The 16,608-nt window shown below is 34.6% G+C and overlaps 2 protein-coding genes across 2 annotated transcripts; one reads left to right on the plus strand and one right to left on the minus strand.

Moving 5' to 3' along the window:
• The first annotated feature begins 540 nt into the window (after positions 1-540).
• Positions 541-4,325, plus strand: LOC125677831 (uncharacterized). Its single transcript, XM_048915947.2, has 6 exons — positions 541-1,401; positions 1,619-1,758; positions 2,054-2,355; positions 2,499-2,621; positions 2,797-2,989; positions 3,519-4,325. Exons 1-6 carry the CDS (start codon positions 1,003-1,005, stop codon positions 4,045-4,047), a joined length of 1,686 nt encoding a protein of 561 aa, XP_048771904.2. The 5' UTR covers positions 541-1,002; the 3' UTR covers positions 4,048-4,325.
• On the minus strand, positions 4,310-8,834 carry LOC125677832 (uncharacterized). Its single transcript, XM_048915948.2, has 4 exons — positions 8,432-8,834; positions 6,626-6,800; positions 6,029-6,209; positions 4,310-5,863 (listed from the first exon to the last, which is right to left on the minus strand). The coding sequence occupies exons 1-4, from the start codon at positions 8,807-8,809 to the stop codon at positions 5,029-5,031; spliced, it is 1,569 nt and encodes a 522-aa protein (XP_048771905.2). The 5' UTR covers positions 8,810-8,834; the 3' UTR covers positions 4,310-5,028.
• Positions 8,835-16,608: the final 7,774 nt, after the last annotated feature.

Genomic DNA, 16,608 nt, shown 5'->3' on the forward strand with positions numbered 1-16,608 from the left:
TCCATACCGAGACAGGCTGACAAACAAGTTGATGTTACATGGGTTTCAACAGTCTCGTTTAAAGTAAGCATTTCGGAAATCATATGCTCGTTAAAATGATCTAGTTTGCCAATACAACTAGACCATGGGCCAGTAACACATTACCTCCCCCCTCTAGGGATTTTTCTACACTATGATTTTTTGAAAGTGTGTATAAAATAAAGGTAAATGAAGGTTGTTTGATAAATTTATGTTGGGGCGTTTTCAAGATATGGCCATTTGAATTTATAAATTTTTTGGCAAATTCAACATGGCTGTTACGGTGTTCCCTACCGCATTAAAGACGACACATTGTAAACACAAACAACGGGATAGGGACTTCCCAGAGAGGACATTTATGAGAAATACGTATAAAAAATAGAAGACAGTGTATTATGGAAAGTGGTACTTTTTTTTAAAATGTCTACAAATTCATGTCTTACGAAATTATATAGTGTATACTACATTCCCAAAATAACATGTACCTATTAAATTAACATATTCAATACTAAATAAACAGTATGAAAAACAGTTCATTCCTAGATACTATAATCCACAGACCTTATCTTTATATGATATATATGTAATCTTGAGTTAGTAAATATAACTTTCAACATAAAAATCGTTGTCCACATTTTCAAGTCTCACACGATATATCTAAAGTATTGAAGCCCATAAATGTATATAAGCAATAAAAAGAAAGCAAATGGATTACTTTTGAGTCATCGTCGGTTACCCACGGGTGCTTCTATTCGATTCTCACATAGTATGAGGGAGCGTGAGTGGACTCAAAACCGTGGTTTGCGACGATGCTTTTGAGTATACAATGCAAAAATGGGGGAAACCCTGATAAATAATCGCTCGATTATTGAGAATATGACATATTACAAACAATAAGCCTTTTCACGATAAATCTCGCACATGCGCACAAATGCTTCCGGACGGCAACCTTCGATCATGTTTACGTTGGTTACATGAATTATAATGACAAAGCGGGAGAATTTGAACAAATTAAAGGTAAATGATCTGAGAAATCTGGCGGTAGATGTTGGCATTGATGTTAAAAGAAAGAAAAAAGAAGAAATCATTCAGGAATTGCTGTTAAGTCAGACTGAAACTTCGATTTTAACACCGATCGTAGAAAAAGACGCACTTGAATCTCCGCTAGTAGGATCGTTTCAGGACAGCTTACCACCATTCAACGTTGTTGCTTATGAAAGTCCGGGTTACTCGTCCATCCCCACTATAACATTTAGTGATATCTATAGTTACATGATCGAAAGACCAACAACATATGGTGGTACAGCAAGCAATTTCAAGGGCTTGGACAGATCTGTGAAGCACTTTGAAGCCGGTGACGTCCAAGATATTAAAGTGTCAAAGGTAATTTTTTTAAATAGACCTATTAAATGAGAATCTTTTTTCCACACCATTTACTCTGATTTGTGAAATAAAATAGTCATCAATATTAATTGTACTAGCACATGTATATAAAAAGTGCATGCTCTACATATAGAAAAATTGTTAGGCCTACTGTATACAACATTGTTTAGGGTTGTTTTTTATTTAATCTGTTCAAAGTTGTACACATTCTTTCCAGATAAATAGTTCTGTCATATATGTCAGAGCAAAATGTCAGGCATCTATGAGGAAACAGCAATATCAGGTTTTCATTTGCATCCTGACTACAAATGCAGGCAAACCAAATGTACAGCATGGATACTGTCAGTGTCCTATTGGGTAATTTATTTCACCAAATAAAAAGTAAAATTCTTCTAAAAAGCTGGGTTTTAGATAATTAGAAACTTAGCTTTTCAAATTTATCCAGAAATCATAATTGCCACAATTATGAATTTAAAATGATTTCATATCAATGATATATCTTTTATGATTGTATATTTCTTTTAATCAATTGAAAATATACAACACTTTTCTTCAGAAAAAAATACATGTATATAGGCATTTGATTACTCCATTATAACAGATTATATTATTATTAAAATTAATTTTGTTGTTCCTTTTTATGAATTTGTAGGTTAGCACAGGCATGTAGTCACATAGGCGCCCTACTTTTTGCATTGAGTCATGCAAAAACTAATGAGACGACTTCAGAGAGCTGTACATCTCAACCATGTAAATGGATCATTCCTGGGCGACAAACAAAACCAATCGGACCAATCAGCACTTTACCCAAGAAAAAGCTTAAATTGGCAGATACTGAAGAAAACCTTGATCCACTCGCAGCCTATGATCCTCGCCATTCAGATGACAAAGACATAAATATCAACACCACTCTGTGGCAGTTAAAGGAATTAAGAGATGTCTTTCCACATACAGGTATTAAGGATTGAATTTCAACAGGAAAAATTTACTTGTATAGATATTAGTATTTATAGATTTTAACAATTTTGTATAGTTAAATTTAAGGAGTCATTATGTCACCAATAGATGTCATTCATAAACATACACTTATTATGTAGGGATGTCACACTTGTGGAATATACCCGACCATGCCCCAGAAGCCATAAAGGAAATGGAGGTCCAGAATATTGAAGATCCAATGGTGACAAGGATGAAAAATCTTATATTTTGTGAGGATAATGGTAAAGATTGAAAAAATAATTCATATATACTATATAACTATACTGAAAGCTGCAAAATTTATAGATTTCAATTTGATGGACATTAATATTATTTAAGAATATGCAAAATACTAACCATCATATGCATCCTCAGTTTAATATAATGATTACCTGATGATTAACTTTTACATTTCAGCACCTCAGATTACAATTGATCACGAACTGGTTGAATTTATTGAGACGAGTACAAGAGACCAGAGGACATCAGAAATGTGGCAGAAACTACATATTGGTCGTTTAACCAGTTCCATATTTGGTGATGTATTGAAGGCTGGACCCAATCCAAAGTCTTTGATCAAACAAATTGTAGAGGGGTCTAGTCTTCAGAAGTAAGTTGTGATAGTTTATGACTTTATAATACATGGGCATACGTGTGTATATAGGTAATGCGGCATACAAATACAGTGTAACGATAAAACCAGACAATTATTCCAAGCTAGGCCCACAATTCCTTAAAGTCAGGCTACATTTAATGTAGCTGGCATTATTCTCCAAGCTAAATATTCATACTACATCTGTACATATAGTATAAATTTGTAACATTGCAAAGTATCCGTGCACTTCTAGGCGGGTGTTCTAACTACTGAGCTACCCTGGATGATATCATTAATTTAATATAAATTGTTGCTTTCATGTGTTGATATGGAAAACATAATATTAGAACTAAAATTATCATTATAATGTTATGAATGTAATACATTTATTATGAATGATAACATATGGGGATAAAAAACTTTAATATATACAATGTACTTGATCGCCATGCTGTATTTCTTTTGTCATCATTTTATTTGATATACATATAATTAAAATTGTGCGGGCCTTCTTTCCCTAGGTTAAAGTTCTGTGTATTTATAGGTATGCATCTCTGCCACCAGCTGTTCAGTGGGGACAACAAAATGAGGCAAAGGCACGCTCAGAGTATGTCAATCTGAAGACTGCCACAAACAACAATTTTAAAGTTGAGGATACAGGTCTCACTTTGTGCACAGATAACTCATTTTTGGGTGCCTCCAGTGACGGGAGAGTTTTTGATGGTGACAGCATAGGTGTACTAGAGATTAAGTGTCCATACTCCATCAAGGGAACTCAAGTAACAACAATGGAAGTGAGTGAGATTGTTGCAATGGGATGTCCAAATTTCTGTTTAGAATATAGTATGGAAGGACCACGTCTCAAAAAGAGCCACAAGTTTTATGCTCAAGTTCAGGGAGAAATGGCAATTATGCGATTACCATCGTGTGACTTTGTAGTATGGACAGACGCTGCTCAGAACAATATTTGTATTGACAGAATATATTTTGATTCAGAGTTTGTGTCCTCTATGATGCCTAGACTTATTGAATTTTATATGCATCACATTATCCAGTTACAGAGCTCCAGATAATTTCTATTATTTATCTACTTTTAAGATTTTTAATCTGTTCAAATTCTGTTTTCCTGAGATATAGTCATAAGAGCAATGCCACTTTGAATTTTATTCTCCTAATGGATAGAAGTAATTCTTTTCCCAATTCAGAATTTGATAAACTTCATAATGCATATTTCTGCAAAAAATCCTCATCCTTAAATATCTGAAGCTCTGAAGTTACATTTACAATGTATCATTTGAACTTATTGCTTTATAAAAGAAAAGTCTGACAATAAAGTTGAAATTTCATCATACTTGTATATATATATATATATTATGCACTTCTGACAGGAAAGACAATTGATTTTTTAAAATTTGATTTAGATAACCACACATATCATTGTTGTACAGTATACAAATGCCAAATCATGCAATCATCAACATGCATAATCAATAATTCATTAATCAATAATTAATTAAGTTTTGAAAGAAATTATTTCATATAATCTATCCCAAATGTATAAACAAGTGTCAATATCTTTGAAGAACAGTTTCAAATGACTGCAAGTGTCATTTTTATCAGATAGCAATGGATTTCTACATTAAACTAAAAAATATTCATTTGCCAATCACAAACCAACTGGAATCATACCATAAATATGGCAAACATGGTTTATAAATATACATGAACAAGAAACGTGTAACATATGTAACATACGTGTAACATATGTACAAAAGTAGAGTTGTGTACTGATCACTTAAATGAAGCATCAGAATCATTTTCCCTTTAACAACTCTCACATTTTAAAATATCTATTCAAGTTTTATGTCATGTTCCACCATAAATGTTTTGTTCTCCTAATTATCAAATTCCAAAAATAAAAAATATGTTGACATGAGTTCAATCAGAATAATTAGTTTGAAATCATTTTGAATTACAATTTGTCATTTTTATCAGTCTGAAATCAATTAAAGCAGCACTTCCTATAAATATACACTCATGTACATAAATGGAAATTAATTTGTAATTAATGGCACATCAAGATTTGTTAGCCAACAAATCACCTGGAAAATTTTAGTGACTAATGGTTGCAAAGTTATAGGCATAACACCATCCAAAATATGGAAGTTTTTAACTCGACCTATACTCCTCTCTACATGTATTCTTAATGAGGCTATCTCCTGTGTTTTGAAAACTTCATCTGTTGAAAATTGCGGACATGCACCTCTAAATGGAGGAATGTTCAAATTACATTTTTTATTTTCCAACAGATCTCTTATCGTAAAACCTTTGTCCGCCATAACACTGTCATTTTCATCTAACATATCTATAATACCTGAATTAATTGTCAGTTCTCTGTCAGATACCTTACCTGGCCAACCTTCAGATACAAAAGAAATAACACCTGATGGTGTGATGCCAACAAGAAATTTCACAGTTGTATGATGTTTGTAGTTAGAAAATGTCATACTCTGATTTACAAGAATAGAGGACTTCTGTATAAAAAGTTCTGTACAGTCGAGTATAACTCGAACAGATGAATACTTTGATTTAAAAGATAATGGCATTGTTCTGTCAATGATATCACGTGCAGGAAATGGATTTAAAGATTTCAGTTCACATGCAAGTAAAGAAATCCAGGTGGCAAAATATTTGGAAAAAGTACTCTCTGATATACCAAATCTATGGGCAATATCAGAGGTAAACAGTCCTAGTCTAAGTCTAAGAAGGACAGCAAGTAACTGGTCAACCAGCTCCAATGACCCATTAGATTTCCTCTGTCTGTCTGCTGTCAGGTATGTGTTGGAGCCAATCCAGTACCTCATTCTCTCTGCCTTTGGTCTGATGGAGCTATATTAAAAAAAAAAGGATTAAATTATGTATTAGGATTATACAGCAATAGAAAAACATGCAGTGCAGATCTATATTTGAATGATGTAAAACTTAGCGAAAAGTAACTAAAACTGCAAAGCTATGTACCACTATGTTCAAATGTGACTAAATTTGTATGCCTACTTGAAAAGACACATAAACACTGCAAAAGAAGGCAGCCCAGTGTAAAACTTTGTCTTGGCATCATCGTTGGCAATCTTCTCTACATTCCAAATGTATCTGGAGCGTTCTCTCTTGAGGTCGTCTAACTCCTTCTTCAAGGCAAGGTTCTCCTGTAGCAGAGGGTCAGGGTCACACTGTACACCTGTAATTAAAAGATAACATTAAGGATTGAGACCAGACAGATGGGTGTCTGATGACAAATTTAAATTTGAATAGTTTGGTCAAGAAAGGACACAAAACAGTGGTGGGAGAGTCAAGAGCCCCACAAGTTACCCGACAATGACCAGTATACACATAAAAGTATGTGATTACTGATGTTTCTTTCATGAAATAGTTTATGATTTATAGATTTTATTTAATTTAATCTCTCATTTTTTAGGGGGTGGGGGTCTTAACAACAATAATTATAGTAGACCTCATTCATATTTTCGTAAGGCATTGACTTTTGATCTGGCCAACATGTTCAAAATTCAAGCCTAAACAATTAAATTCTGTATCTATATTCAATAATTTTTAAAACCTGTTTGAAATATTAATATTTTCTTTTTTTATGTGTACCTTCATCTTTCAAAGTCTTTATATCAACATCATCAAGAATCATATTCTCATCATCGTTGTTGTTGATGTCTTGTAGACAGTCGGGTTGTGATGTATAATAGCTATGTGAGTACAGACTGAAGTCGTGGTGTTTCTGCATCAAAAGTCTCTCTGTTCTATCCGTCTCGTTGATTTCCTAAGAAAAATTTAATCATTTATATATATATATATATATATGGTCATAATATATAAAACATATAATGCAGTTAAATTGTGATGTAACTCAATGTGAATAATTTTATCACAGTAGCTAACTCAACTGTCATTTCACCTCATATCAATTACAATATGAAAAAAAAAGTCAAACAACATGAGTGTTCTTTCATAAATTGTTATTCTTACAATTTGAATAAAATTTTAGGCTGACCAAGGATGTACAGCAACTGGCTATTAGTGAGTCATCATTTCATTTTATGACTATTTATTTGACAAATGTCTTTTTAAAAAAAACTTATTGCAACATTAGCATGGGTCATAGCAACTTTTGGATAAAAATATATAGGAAAAATAGGATTTTATCATCAGAAAGTAGGACAAAAATAGGATTTTCTAAAAACGAAAATATGACCTTTATAGGACAAATTTATTAATAGTTTTTAAAATTTGACAGACTCCACCTCCCCTCACATCTGTCCACAAATACCTTGATCACTCTTTACTTTAGAATATAAAATATTTGAATTTCCAAAGTTACTAGTGTGGTGTTTAGTTCTACTAATGAAAGGTACTTTTCAAGTCATCAAAATTGTGTGTTACATGTATCATTTTTGCAATTGGTTGTCATCCATTAACAATTGAACATTTTCAACTTCTTGGTAACTACCAGTCCAATTCTTTTTCAAATTTGGTATGAAACATATTTGGGACAAGTGGAACATAAATTGTAAATTTCAGGACTCCTGCACCTCTGAGGCCTTAGGGGTGGGACAAAAACTGCTAAATATTTACCAATTTCAAAAATATTATTTTCTACAACCACACATGTGCGAGACAAATGATGTAGAGCAGGAAGACTACTACCAAAATTGTAAATTTCATGATTCCCTGGGTAGAGAATCTGAGCCCAGGGTAGGGTCAAACATAGTATATATAGTGTTTAAGTGTAAACACTTAATTATATCATTGATACTAAATTGAAACTAAATGGATATTTTGGAAAGTAAAGATATTCCTTTACCAAAATTGTGAATTTGATAATCCCAGGGATAGGGATTTTGGTATCAGGGTGGGACCAAAATGGCCAGTTATTAAATGTCAGAACATAAGGCATTAAGTACTGTTTCAATTCTTTTCAAATTCGGTATGCGACATTGTAAATTTGAGACTAATTCTTTATGACATTATAGTAATTTGAAGTTAATTTTTTTTTCTTTGGTGATTTCATAAATCATTTTCAATCATCAAAGCATCAGCAGAAAATTTGAACAGTTTGAAATAATTAAGAGAAGAAGAAGAAAAAAACTGGACAAAGTGACCTCACAATTAGTTTTCAATGAAATACATAGTGAAAAATGGAATGACTCACTTATGGCCATACACTGAACAGTATATATACATGTATAATATATGAATCTATATATTAATTCACATAGATTACAAAAAAAAAAAGCACATTGATTTTTTTTTCATTAAAAAAGAACAACGAAGAGACTTTGGACAGAACTCACTTATCCTAATGAATTCATTCATCTCTACGTCAATACGACAATAGTTAAAGATGTACGTTCTACCTGTGTAAAGTCATCGTAGAGTAAACATTCAAATCACCTGAAGTAAATTCCTTTTACTGTGTCTTTCCTCTCGAGCAGCCTGTGTCTCGGATGGTTCCCTTGTCTTATACGAAAACAAAGTCGGGCGATAGTTGATGTCCGTGGGGTCGTCACTATGCCAAGAATCAACAAAATGCTCAGAGCATACCCTACTGTACTCATTTGGGGCCCAATTATTTCTGTTTATTGTCTTGATCCATGCGGCTCGCTTTCTTCTGTCTTTGGGAAATCTGAAAAAACTTACACCTTTCTCTTTTGCTTTACTTCCTTGTCGGTTCGAGCATTTAAATACAACGCACTGAATGACCATGATTTGTTGCCAATATAAACATACAATGGAACGCGGATGTTGCCGTCCGGAAGCGTTTATGCGCATGTGCGAAGTACAGTCCCGCAGTTATCGTGAAAAGGCTTATAAACTAATTTATGAATAATTTAGATTAATGAATTGTATTAATCTACAATTGCAAAATAGATAAATATCATGTCATATGCAATATTGAACACCTTTTCAATTTTCAGCTTACTTATAAAGATGTCACATAAGACAGAATCCCAAGAATAATACTGACAGAGATTGTGTACTAGCTTTAAATGGTGCCTTGCATGGTTTCTATCGCTGGTGTTATAATAATTTACAAATATCAATTAGTTACTAGTAGTAAAACCTGAGCATTGACGAAGTTGTGCCGAGTTAAGTGAACTGTAAAACTAAGAGGCATTCACTCAACCTGTGATCGACACTTTCCCCGCCCATAAATGTCTGTTCTGTAATGAAGAAACTCAAGTAGAAGGAAAAACACAAACTTGTTAATTGTGTGACAAAAACAGTAGAAGCCATTTAAAAAAACATCTGCATACAATAAAAGTGACTATAACACAATAAATTAGTTGGTTGATTGTATATTGTTTAACGTACTGCTCGGGAATTTTTCACTCATATGGAAGCGTCACCATTGTCGATGAAAGGCTGCAAAATTTAGGCCTATATGCTCGGCGCTTACGGCCATTGAGCAGGGAGGTATCTTTTTCATGCCACACCTGCTGTGAAACGAGACCTCGGTTTTTTGCGATTTCATCAAAAGGACCGCCCCATTTAGTCACCTATTACGATAAGCAAAGGGGTACTGAGAACCTATTCTAACCTGGGTTCCCACGGGATAATGGTTTTCTTGCCCCATTATTCGCCTCTTACGAAAACCAAAAGGTACCGAGGACCTATTCCTTCTAACCCAGATACCCACGGGACAACTATAAGTAAAGTTCAGTATATTTATTTGGTTGCTAAAGGGGGGAATGTTTTATACAACCTGTAGAAAAACGTACATTTAGTCCGATGATCTAAACAAGTTAGAACCTAAAATTGATATCATTTTTGAGAAACATGGAAAGACATTTGACTTTATCCGAATATATGGAGATAAATATTGTGTAGAATTGTGTGGTTGAAAGTATGACAAAGTTCAGAGAGAGATACTTGTCATTTATCCCGATTCATATAATAGTGATTACAAAACTTGAAACCTAAATAAAAAAAACACAAAGAAAATTTGGTAGTAAAATTGAATTTCGGAAAATTCCAAAGGCGAACTTGTATAATCTGCATGTGTTGCTACTGAATTGAGTCTGCATTTGCATTAGCCCTTTCAAGTAAAAGAATCTGCTATGATAATCAAAAGGCAGATTTCTGACTGCCACAAAATTGCCATGCAATAACTTACCATGGCCACCTCTCCATCATCTCTGAATACATGTGTATATAATTGCATGTCTCTCTCAAGTCGTATCAGACAACCCATCTTATTTTCAATGGCAAAAAGGTTTCCCAAATCGTACTCTCAGGACATATGTGTCTCAGCTATGGATGGCAAATGGATATTACCTAAGCACCTCATGTTTAAAATGACTATGCACCATCTGACGAGAAGTACGAAGTTAATTACACTATCAAATATGTTATGTCACTGTAGATTGATTGATTGTATCTGGCTTAACGTCCCTTTCAAGAATATTTCACTCATATGGAGACGTCACCAAGACCGGTGAAGGACTTCAAATTTAGGCCTTTACTCGGCGCTTACGGCCATTGAGCAGTGAGGGTTCTTTAGGATGCCACACCTACTGCGACACGGGGCATCCGTTTTTAAGGTCATCTCCGAGGACTCGTGACATTCACACCTGATGCCGCGCGTTTGGCGATGGAACTGTCACTACCTGTTTAATAACTTAGGTTTGTCGCGGCCGGTTGTAGAAGTTACTCAGACTCAAGAGTTTGAAACTACTATTTGCAATGCGATTGCAAATTCTGGATTAATATAATTGCATGCAAGAATATCTCTTACTAATAACTCAGTAATTCATATACCTCGCCTTAATGTCAAACATTTTGATATATAAACAAGGGGTTAAGTTCTTTAATGCAAAATACAATTTTGCAAATGTCCATATTGTGTTTGTAAGATTCTCAAAGTTTTTCCATTTTTAAACAATACTTTAATTACAAATTTCATGAGTTTGACCCCAAACTTGAAAAAGTCCCCTTGCATTAATGTCAAACGAAGTTTTTCACAATTCATGGGTTTCATACTTTCAAAAAATAATTGTTTTCAAAGGTCCATATTATTCATAAATGATCTGAAGAACTTTTCCATTTTTCGGCGATTTTAAAGGGGGAAAAAAAATCATTTCTTAACCCCAGAAGTCGTAAACGTCCCCAATTATTTATGCCAAACATCTTGTCAATCAAAGGGTTACATAAGTTTACATAATAATAATAATAATACCATATTTATATAGCACCCTTTTCATACACTATGTACGCTCAAAGGTGCTTTACAATGCATATATACCTGACAACGGAATGTTATACACATAATACATAGAAAATAAATAAATAAAACATTAAAAGCTGTACCTATCCTGATTGTACATATAAAACATGAAAACACAAGAATTCATAAATATGCTAGACAAGAATAAACATCAGTTTCAGGGCGTATTAAAATAATAATAATAATAATGAAATACACACACGCACACACAGCATTAGAGTCAAATTCGTCTAAGGATAAGAGCTATGCGTGAGGGAGATAATCCTTAATTTTGAAATGAATTTCTAAATTTTATAACAGCAATTAAATATACATTGGGGTTTATCCAATGTGGATAAACCTGGTTATTTTGTGCAGGTCATATTCAAAGCTCCATTTAAATTCTTACTGTTTTAATTAATTTAAATCGGGTTCAGTAGGTATACTAACTTTCACTTCCTTTAATCTGCGCATGTCTTCTAGATTATTCCTTTCCATTTCGTAGTTTGAAAGGTGCAGACGCACAATTATTTTTTCAATTGTATTCTGTAGTAATCCTGCGAGTTTCGGTCAGTTAAGACAGAGATGCTCCTGGCAGCGAGGAAAACAAAAGAAAAGAGTCTGTATTACAGGACAAAAGCAGTAAATTAGGCTGTAAATTACCGTCCTAGAAAGCGGCGAGTAGCAGCTACTGTGACTCGTGCCAACGCCGCCATATTGCAACCTGATAGCTGATGAGACTGAAAATGCAGCTCCGGGGTGATGCAGGGTTCGAGACCGGCAATGTTTCAAGGTGCAGTTCTGGTGGTTATGCAGAGTGCGACACCATTGTTGTTACCAAATCGGCCTATATTTACAGCACCGGCGGTGACGCAGACTGCAATGCAGACGGAGGCACTGGTCGTGATCCAGCCTGTTTCGAGCCTATAGCTCTACATCGACTGCCTTAACGTTCGAGGATTCGGGTACAAATACTTACAGGTAAGGTCAATTATGACCCTTTAGATAACTTGTCGAATCCTTTTTAGTGTAGCTGCGCTTCTCCACTTGCTGCTCATGTGCCACAAAACACAGGAGAAAAATATTTAATAATCACTTTGTAAATTTTCCAACCCTATTATCTCATGATTTTTTCCCTACTGCAACTCAGCAAAATCAAAAAAAAAAAAAAAAGAAAAAGAAAAAAGGATGGTATTTTCCAGGTACCCCCCCCCCCTTCCCAAATTTCACATGGCTGTATGCCTTTTCTATATTTGTTTCAGTATACTTATCAAAATACAAGTCTCAAGGAATCCCTCTGTTTAGATATATATGACACTGGTCGAGAGGGGGGGGGGAGCTGAAAAATTCAGAGGTAATTGGTTGGAATATGACATTCAGTTCCCACTTCCGGCTGAAAAAAATCGTACAATACTTCATTATGCTGGGCATCAGTTGATGCGGAATTGTGGATGATTTACATGCAATCACCCCCTTCTACAAATTTAGGATTTTGTCACAAGTACAGCGCAAATGTTATGCTTACAATTAAGATGGTATGTCCAGGGTGGTGTGTCCAGGGGTCCGTGTTTGCCCAATTATCTGTTTTGTATTGCTAAATGCTTATAGGTTATGAGATTGATCACTGTTCGTTATCTTCACCTTGCATTTGCAACAAGCCAAATTGTAAATTTTTCCATTGCTGTATCAAGTCCAATGCTTTCCATCCATTATTCAAATGTCTCAAGGATAATGCTAATTCAGCGGAAGAAGTTAACGGCGGGGTGTAATAAATCTAATTATCTCATGATATTACAAAGCCCATTTCATTGTGTTTGTTGTCAAAAATTATTAATTTGTTGCCTCATTGGTGTTGTTCAGCTTAGAGTTTTAGTCTGCTTTACAAGGGCAATTTTTACACGAGTTACAGTGAGCGAGGCGGTGGGATAAGTCCGATTAGGTGTTGATCATGTTACTGCATCTTGAGATACTATTCAGTTTTTATATCAACTTCAAAAACTGACCAATCTCGTTTGGGGGCAGTTGTACAGGTCTAAAGATCAAATCATACAGCATCGGGCTCGAAATTAACATATGACCGTCAGCACATGACTGGTTAGAAGTGTGACGAACTCGATGACATTTGTACCAGTCAGTCCGACGGGTCTGGTCAATTTTTTAAATCGTCATTCTGGGAAATATACTTCTGAATCTTAAACGCGCATTTGACATTCCTCTTTAAATATCAGGTGAACCCGATTAGTAAATATCAATCTCGCTTAAATATTATGATATTATCTGAGGCATGTTGAGTTAAACTATGTATTTCAATTTAATAATATTTGTGGCGGATCATCTTCACAAGTCAAGGGTTATTGATTCGTTACCTCGCACTAACCCTTGACATCAGTCGCTATCCAATGAAATCACTGCATCTTTTTATGGTGTACATGGATACAAATGACGCGATCTCATACTGCTGTATTGATAAATACGCGCAATTGTAATATCCACACCACTAATTACGTTTATTGATAGTAGATCAAGTCTTGAAACCTTTTTGCTTAAGACAACATTGCTTAAACGATTGAAATAGCCATAACTGTAGGTATCAATACACGTGTTTTTATTTGAATCTCTCGTTTCGTGTTGTTATAAATAGAACCGCATTCTCATTGGTTCCCACTCTTTTGTGGAAACAATCAGAATGAGCCCAACTTTTATATAGCCACTGATGTCAAGGGTTAGTGCGAGGTAACGAATCAATAACCCTTGACTTGTGAAGATGGTGGCGGATCTGATTTTTTTTTTATTACACAAGTGCATTTATTTCAAGCCCTGATTGTTGTAAAATCAGTTTCTTATTACATTTCAAGTTCATTTACTTATTACCAGTGAGTCATTTATTTTTTTTAGTACTTTCATGTTTAGATATAGTTGACACATTCCACATGTTTTTTTTTGGTTTTTGTTGTTGTTGTTTTTTAAACAGGAAGTGATATAGCTTGATTGGATAAGTCAGGATAGTTTCTTGGTTTTAGTTGGCTTAAGTTAGTGAATGTAATTCTAGGTATAAATAAGGCTATGTTTGACCAGTTTACTTCACTTGGTTAGGAGGTGACCTCATGGTTAGATTCCTTTTCTCTTATTCTGAGCAACAAAAGCCTCAAGGTTTTAAAGCTCTGAATATACATGTACATGTAGTCACTAGCATGAAATAAGTATAATTTTGTAAAATAGGTGTTAGGAACTGCAAAAAACCTTAATGTTTTACTGCAGACTTTGGGTGTTATTTTGTTAGGATAATACTGGGAGTTAGTATGTGGTGTGTTGTTATAGGCTTTTCCTTTCCAAGTCTTGTTTCAAGGTGTTGTAGACAGTAGTAGGAGGTTTTATACTTAGTGTATATATTTTTCAGGGTCAATCATTTTTGTATAGTTTATCTTTAAAAGTTATACTCTATGCAGGTCGGGATGTAGCTCGTTCTTTTTCGAAATCAGTAGGGACATATTCGGATATTTTCATTCCGTCACATTTTCTTACCTCCCTTACAAACACTTCATTTTGTTGATTCATTTCAACTTTCATTCTATTTTACACTTTGTTATTTTCTTATTCAATTTGTTATTTGCCATCATTTACAATATTAATCAATCCTAAATCATTCATAAGTTGTAAATTACTGGTGTTTTCATTCGGATGTGTTGACCATAGTTCAGAAATGACATATCTGGGTTGAATTTACTAGAGCCAGTGTTACACTAGCAGGGCATTTAATCACCCGAGTAATTGTCCCTGATATACCGGTTCTGGTTATAGAATTTTTGGTCGTTGTGACCCTTACAACAGAATTTGGGTTCCTGTGGCCAAGATTCCCATTAAACATAATGAAATATGTTCAATTATTTCTGGAAAACTGGTGGACTGTTAAATATTTCTGCGGACTGGTTGAAATTATAAAAAGTCAGTTCAAGTCCTGAGCATTGGTGTTTCAAGTTTGCAGAATTGTTCTGCTTTAGTTAAACATATGCAGAAAATGTTTTTCTTTTCACGCCTGAACTCAAAACCCTTAACCCAATACCAATTTAACATATTCAGTCATCTGACTCATCACTCCCATTCATTTCGGGGAGGGGGGGGGGCAACCTGCTTCTATATCAAAGTAGGCAACTATTAGTCACCCAGACATTAGTGCATTGCAAAAGGCTTTACTCAGGCAGGATGGGGTTATTATAAATCACGTTATCAATACGTTCATCAGCGCATTGCGTCGCTGTTGGTGTGGCGTTTCTTTGCCTGCATTCCCCTGATGTTGGAAGTCGGCCCCGGGACGGTGTCTTCGGATTGTAGTTGATTGGGGTGGAATTCATCTTTTTCATCGTCAATGCTTGTCGTGTGTCATTTTGCAAGTGCAGTTTGTCATTCGGATTGCATTGGCAAAGTGGAAATTTAATGTTTTTCATCAATTGTGCAGTCAGACAAATCACTCGGTGTGGTACCATCTGTACTTCGGTGTTCTGAAGCGTTATCTGCGCTTTCATATATATCCTTTTATATATAGAGAGAGAGTGAGGTACAATATGCTTCTTCTATATCAAGGAGGCATCTATTAGTTACCCAGTCATTAATGCACAGCAAAGGGCTTTATCCAGGCAGGATGGGGTTCGTATATATCACGTTATCAATACATTCTCCAGTGCATTGCATCACTATTAGTGTAACATTTCTTTACCTACATTCTCCTGATATTAAAAATCAACCCTCAGACAGTATCTTCAAATTGTAGTTGAATGGGGTGGAATTCATCTTTTTCATTGTCAATGCTTGGCGTGTGTCATTTTGCAAGTGCAGTTTATCATTCAAATTGCATTGGCAAAATAGAAATTTAATGTTTTTCATCAATTGTGCAGTCGGACAAATTACTCAGTGTGCTACCATCTGTACTTCAGTGTTCTGAAGCGTTATCTGCGCTTTCATATGTATCCTTATATATATATATATATATATATATATAGAGAGAGAGAGAGAGAGAGAGAGAGAGAGAGAGAGAGAGAGAGGTACCATATGTACCAAAATATATCTATATGTATAAAGGGGTACCGTCTGTACCAAAATATATCTATATGTATAAAGGGGTACCATCTGTACCAAAATATATCTATATGTATAGAGGGGTACCATCTGTACAAAAATATATCTATATGTATAGAGGGGTACCATCTGTACAAAAATATATCTATATGTATAGAGGGGTACTGTACCAAAATATATCTGTATGTATAAAGGGGTAACATCTGTACCAAAATATATCTATATGTATAGAGGGGTACCATCTGTACCAAAATATATCTATATGTATAAAGGGGTACCATCTGTACCAAACAAG

Source organism: Ostrea edulis, chromosome 9, assembly GCF_947568905.1.
Source record: "Ostrea edulis chromosome 9, xbOstEdul1.1, whole genome shotgun sequence".
NCBI lineage: Eukaryota > Metazoa > Mollusca > Bivalvia > Ostreida > Ostreidae > Ostrea > Ostrea edulis.